Source organism: Cicer arietinum, chromosome 4 (assembly GCF_000331145.2).
Source record: "Cicer arietinum cultivar CDC Frontier isolate Library 1 chromosome 4, Cicar.CDCFrontier_v2.0, whole genome shotgun sequence".
Classification (NCBI taxonomy): domain Eukaryota; kingdom Viridiplantae; phylum Streptophyta; class Magnoliopsida; order Fabales; family Fabaceae; genus Cicer; species Cicer arietinum.
Genome location: NC_021163.2, coordinates 8,504,578 through 8,510,511, shown reverse-complemented (window position 1 = coordinate 8,510,511; position 5,934 = coordinate 8,504,578). Strand labels below are relative to the sequence as shown.

General features: G+C 37.8%; 1 protein-coding gene across 1 annotated transcript; it reads left to right on the top strand.

Moving 5' to 3' along the window:
- The first annotated feature begins 280 nt into the window (after positions 1-280).
- Positions 281-4,894, top strand: LOC101496750 (putative disease resistance RPP13-like protein 2). The gene has a single exon (XM_004496068.4). The coding sequence runs from the start codon at positions 377-379 to the stop codon at positions 4,697-4,699; it is 4,323 nt and encodes a 1,440-aa protein (XP_004496125.1). The 5' UTR covers positions 281-376; the 3' UTR covers positions 4,700-4,894.
- Positions 4,895-5,934: the final 1,040 nt, after the last annotated feature.

Below are 5,934 nucleotides of genomic sequence, written 5' to 3'. Positions count from 1 at the left end.
TTTAGTAACAAATAAATTATATAATTGACAAGTGTAGAGTGCGCTGCCTTTATTATAATATACAAGTTATATCAATAGGAATTATAATTTTTATTATTATATATATTTTAATTGTTTTTTTAGCATTATACGCTCATAAAAAAAAAGACAAATATTATATATTAAATTGAAAATATATCTAAAACATAACAATTTTTTTTTTTAAATAGAATTGTTTTTTAGTACATGACATATTCTAAATATATGTGTCGTAATAAAACAAAAAGTACAAAAATTACATTTTGTACATGCTTTAGTAAAACGGTAGAAAGACAATATATGAAGAAGTGAACAAGTGTCCTCACTCACTCATGACAATATTACCTTCTCCTTGAGCATGGCTGACATAGCAATCGATTTGGTGGTATCAGCCGTCGCAAACAGCCTATCCAAAATCCTCATTGAAGAGTTTGCATTGTTGGGTGGGGGGACAGTTAGGCGCGTAGAATGGATTGAAAGAGAGCTGAGGTCAATGCAGGGATTGTTGGAACAGGTTGAACAACGCGGGTATGGCGAACATGAACAAGATTATAATGAATGGGAAGACAAGTTGAAGGAAATTGCCTGTGATGCAGAGGATGTGATAGAAACTTTTGTGATAAAATCAGTTAAGAGAAAGAGGTGGGGAATTCTGCATTGGTTAGACAAATACAAGGTTGGAAAAGAGCTAGAGCAGATTCGCAGGAGGATGAGAGACATTTCTCACACTGGAATGAACTTAAACACAGATACTGTCACTGTCTCCGTTGAAGCGTCATCATCATCATCAACTACCACCTCATTAGTGGCCCCTGCAGTGGAGAAGTTTGATCACATTCTGAGTCAAACTATATTTACTAGTGATGAGGTTATCGAGATGGTGGAACTAGTAAAAGGCGAATTCCTCGACCTGCAAAATAAAATTGTGTATAATTTGAATTCAACAAGTGAAAGAGAAAATGTGTGGTTGGAAGAGGTGAAGGAGGTTTGTAATTATACAGAAAGTATTGTGGGGAATTTCATTGTTGTCAAGGAAAGACGCTCTAAAATGAGTAAGCTTAAGAAAGTCCTTTATCTTTCAGCTGATTATGCTTCTGAAAATAAATTTAAGAAACAGATGAAGTATATCAGGACTCGAATTGGAGATGCAGTTCACAGAAGTTTGACTTACGGAGTTGTGAGACAAGATCATGACATGGGACAAACAACACCAAGATCAACACCTGTACCAGACTTGGCACTAGAGAGGTTATTAATTGTACAAATCCCATTCATTATTTACTATGCTGTTCTTCTTTTTGTCATCTCTGCTAGAGTCTGGCCAATGTCCCTCTTGTTGCTAATAACCTTTGACGTATTCAAAATTGCTGGAGAACAAGGAAGAACAGAAAAACTTAAACCCATGTCCAGTCTGAAGAAGAGATGGAAGGGGGTCAGAAATAGAAAGGAAAAAAGAAAACTGCTATTGCGCTTCTTGCTTTACGGTTTAACTTATGTAGTGATTATCATCCTGTCCAGTTTTCTCCCTATCCAGGCAACGTTCCTTCTCAATTTGAGTTCTTTAATTGTTGAAATAATTGCATGGAGTGTCAATTTGCAGAGGTCTTTGGACAAGAACATGGAGTGTACACAAAGATATCTAAATCTAATGCGTGCGTTTTCTAGTGATGCCAACACTGAAAGTGTGGTTCTCAATGAAAGACAGAAAGTATGGATTGGTCAACTGAGGGTTGTGTCTCAAAATGGCCAGTCCCTTATTGATACTGCATATCCAAAGGGTTATTTGAGCAGAATTAAGTTTGCCAAGGACATCAACTGTTTATTGAAAGAGATTCTCTACATCTCAGACAGGAAGACAATTTATGGCATTGCTACAAATATTAATCAACAAGAGCTAATTGTACCTTTATTAGAAGGCCCAATTAGCAGCATACAAGAGAGTGAAATCATTGTTGACAGTTCTGGTGCTACGTCAGCACCAGCACAAGTGATGGAAACAGCTGCCTCTTTGTATCAACCTGTCACTGGGCTCAAAGAGAAGATCCAATCAATAAGAGGGGAAAAGGAATTGATGGATGCGCTATTTCTGGATGTTCAAGAGATGGGAGGAGAGTTAGATGGAAGATCCAGAATCTGGGTGGAGCAGATGAGAGGTATTTCCTTTGAAGTTGAATTCCTCATTAACGAATATGGTGATAAATTAGAGCATGAGCCGGCTCTCAAATACTTTTTCAAGTGCCGGCCCCGACATGTTATTAGTAAGAAGATAGATGTGATCAAAAACAAAATTGAAGATGCCTCAAGAAGAAGAAAGGCATATGGTTTGGTGGAAATTCAAAGCCGAGTTGTGTCGTCGTCATCATCCACAGTTCAAATATTGCGTGCAAGGATGCAGCCATCTCTAGTTGCTAATGCTAAGGGATCCAGTGTCATTGTTGGATTTGATGATGATGTCCATGTTTTGATGGCTCAGTTACTATCGGATGAGAAACGTCGCTGCATTACTTGCATCAATGGAATTGAAGGCACGGGTAAGACAACACTGGCCAGGTTGATGTTTGACCACAACACTGTTGTAGCTCATTTTCAGTGTCGCCTATGGGTTTCAGTACCTTCAAATTCAAATTGTACGGCGCAACAGCTTCTTGAAGAAATTGTCAAGAAGGCTGCAATACAAATTGAGGGACAAGATTCGTCCACTGATTATGTGCTTGCAACCTTGGCGCGTACAAAGTACCTCATAGTTGTCGATGGCATAAAAGAAACTTCTCAAGTGTACTTGGATACCTTGAAAGAGGCCATTCCCGATACATCGACGGGCAGCAGAATTCTTGTTACCACTCGCAATGCAAACGTTGCACAACATGCTGCAGATGCAACCTTTGTTCACCAGCTGCAGTTATTAGATGATGAAACTAGTTGGGTGCTGTTCACAAGACATTTAAATGTGGACATTCCCTCAGAACTCATTAAAGTTGGAAGAGAAATTGTGATCAAGTGTGGGGGCCTTCCGTTAAACATATTAATAATGAGTCGTTTACCTTTACCGCAGTGGTCAAGCTTGCTGGAGGGACAACTCAATCAAGATCATATAAAGATTTGGTCTGATACGCTCGACGCAATCAATAAGAATTTACCTTCTTATCTCAGAAGATGTCTATTTTACTTTGTGCTATTCCCTGCTGAATTTGGGATCCCTGTTAGAAGGTTGGTTGTTTTGTGGGTTGCGGAGGGTCTACTTCATCATGCAGAAGAAGACCAAGTGCCCCTGGAACTAGTCGCAGAAAGGTACTTGACAGAGTTGATAGATAGGAACATGGTCCAAGTTGCCAAAAGAAAACGCAATGGAAAGGTCAAAACATGTCGTCTCCCTAATGCTTTGAGACAACTCTGGTTGACAAAGGCTAACGAGTCCAAATTCATACAACACCGCACTGCCACACATTCCAATGCAGACCCAAAAAAGTCCATTATTCGTCGGGTGGCTGATCATCTCCATAGTGATGATATCTGGCACACTCATATTCATGGTGACACAACAAGTCCAAATTCTTCTTCCCAGCTCAGAACCTACTACAAGGATGTTCTCTCCTTTATGTCCTTTGATGCTCAAGAAGGAAGTAAACCTGGGCAACAGGTAGGTAACTTTCTCAAGAGATGTATTTCAAGGGATTGCTTCTTACTCCTTCGGGTGCTTGATCTTGAACGTGTTTACAAGCCCAAGTTGCCCAAACGCATAGCAAGACTTACCCGACTAAGGTATCTTGGGTTGAGATGGACCTACTTAGAGTCTCTTCCATCGTCTATAAGCAACCTATTGAAACTACAGACACTTGACCTAAAACATACTTACATACATACTCTACCCACTTCCATCTGGAAGATGGAACTCAGACACTTGTTCTTGAGTGAGACTTACCGCACCAGATTTCCATCTCAACCAAGAGGTAATTCTCTGTCTGACCTCCAAACATTGTGGGGACTCTTTGTGGACGAGAAGACTCCGGTGAAGGATGGCTTGGACAAATTGGTCGATATCACAAAATTGGGATTAGCATGCCAATCAATGTCACTAAACCAAGAGGCAATGGTAGCTCAACTTGAGGCAGTAGCTGACTGGATTACCAAACTAGAACATCTTCAATCGCTGAGACTAAAATCAAGAGATGAAGAAGGGAAACCTTGGATTTTAAACTTGAAGTCCTTCGTAAATAATGTAAATCTCACTGACATGTACTTGCTGGGAAGCTTGAACAGTTCATCTGTTCTTCTGTCACAATTTCCACTGAGCCTCGTTGAACTTACCCTATCACATTCGAAACTACAAGATGACCCCATGAAACTTTTGAAAGATTTTCCAAACCTTCGAACACTACGTTTGCTCGCAGAGTCATACGTGCAAACAACCATAGTTTGCGAATCTCAAAGCTTCCCTCAACTTCATGTATTAAAACTTTGGATGTTGGAGCATTTAGATGAATGGAAGATAGAGCAAGGAGCACTTTCCTGTCTCAGACAATTGGAAATCAGATCATGCCTGAACCTGAAAATGCTTCCTGATGGACTAAAACATGTTGATACTCTGCTTGAGTTGAAGTTAACAAACATGCCAATAAGAATCAATGCTGATGCGCATAACATCCCACCCAATTGTCAAGTGGTCAAAACTAGTTTGCAGTAGAATATATTTTCATCACTGCAAAGCACGGTGAGTACTCAACTGCCTCAACTGCAAACCATAGTTTACCCCCTTTTATTGTTATCCATGTTTTCAGCCTACTCTTCTGTATATTGTAGCTGCACATTGCATATGGAATGTTGTAAACAGTGCCAATAATTGCTTCTGTTTGTTATGTCTATTTGATTTGAGCATCCATCATGTTTATATTGAAAACATCTGTAAATTTGTTTTTAATTGTATAATGTCAATTCTACATCTAAATAATGGTGGGGTATCGTAGCCGTTCAAAGTATTTTTAATACACCTTGTCCCATGAAAAGGAAATTTACATCCACTAGTAAATGTAGCTTACTTTGTACCTCCATCTGTGCTCTTAATGCCTCCTTGACTTCATGACCCCTATACATTACATTGCAATTCTCAATTGGGTCATTAAGTATCATTCAGACATAATGGGATTGGGAGGAAAAAACTGTTTCTAAAGAAAGCATGAAATTCTTACTCGTTTGCATCAGAAATTGGTAACTTTGGAGATGAGTTCTCAGTACCAGGGCTTTCTAAAAGATATGAACCTGACATTCCTTCCATAATTTTTCAATGAGTATAAGTATAGACTATAACCAACTGTTAAAATTATAAGCAGGATTGCTAATGTATAATTTTGGCCTTATTCCATACAAATGGAGGGTTTAGAGTCAGCCTTTTTCTGAGCAAGGGAACATAGATAAACACTAAACAGGAAATCAATCTATTGAAAAGGATACTAATAGTGATGCATAATTAAAAATAAAAAATCAAATTAAGAAATTAAGATGGGAGGCATATAATTCAAAATGCAGATAAAAAAATGTACCATCTTTGCATCCCTCGTCGGAATCTTTTCTAGCTTGCTTGCTAAATAATAACGTAAAACAAAAATTTCATATTGCATCAAATATTATAATTGTGTTACAACAATGATAAGAAAATGAACCTGAAGATGACTCTTTAAATGATATAGTGTCAAACCCTGACATTCATAGTCCTCACGATCGTTTTTAGTGTAACTTCTGCAAATGATAATAATTTAAATATTTGTCCTATACATATATCACTTTTTACTTTGTTTTTGTAAAAGACGATTGACTTTGATTTTAAAGGAAAGTGTTTTTCAAAAACTCTTAAACCATTGTTTTAATTATTATTTATATTTTTTTTATAAAATAATACTAATTATTAAATAATAAATTTATTAA

Excerpts from the sequence above, each read along its gene's own strand:
- LOC101496750 (XM_004496068.4), top strand. The coding sequence starts at position 377 with ATGGCTGACATAGCAATCGATTTGGTGGTATCAGCCGTCGCAAACAGC.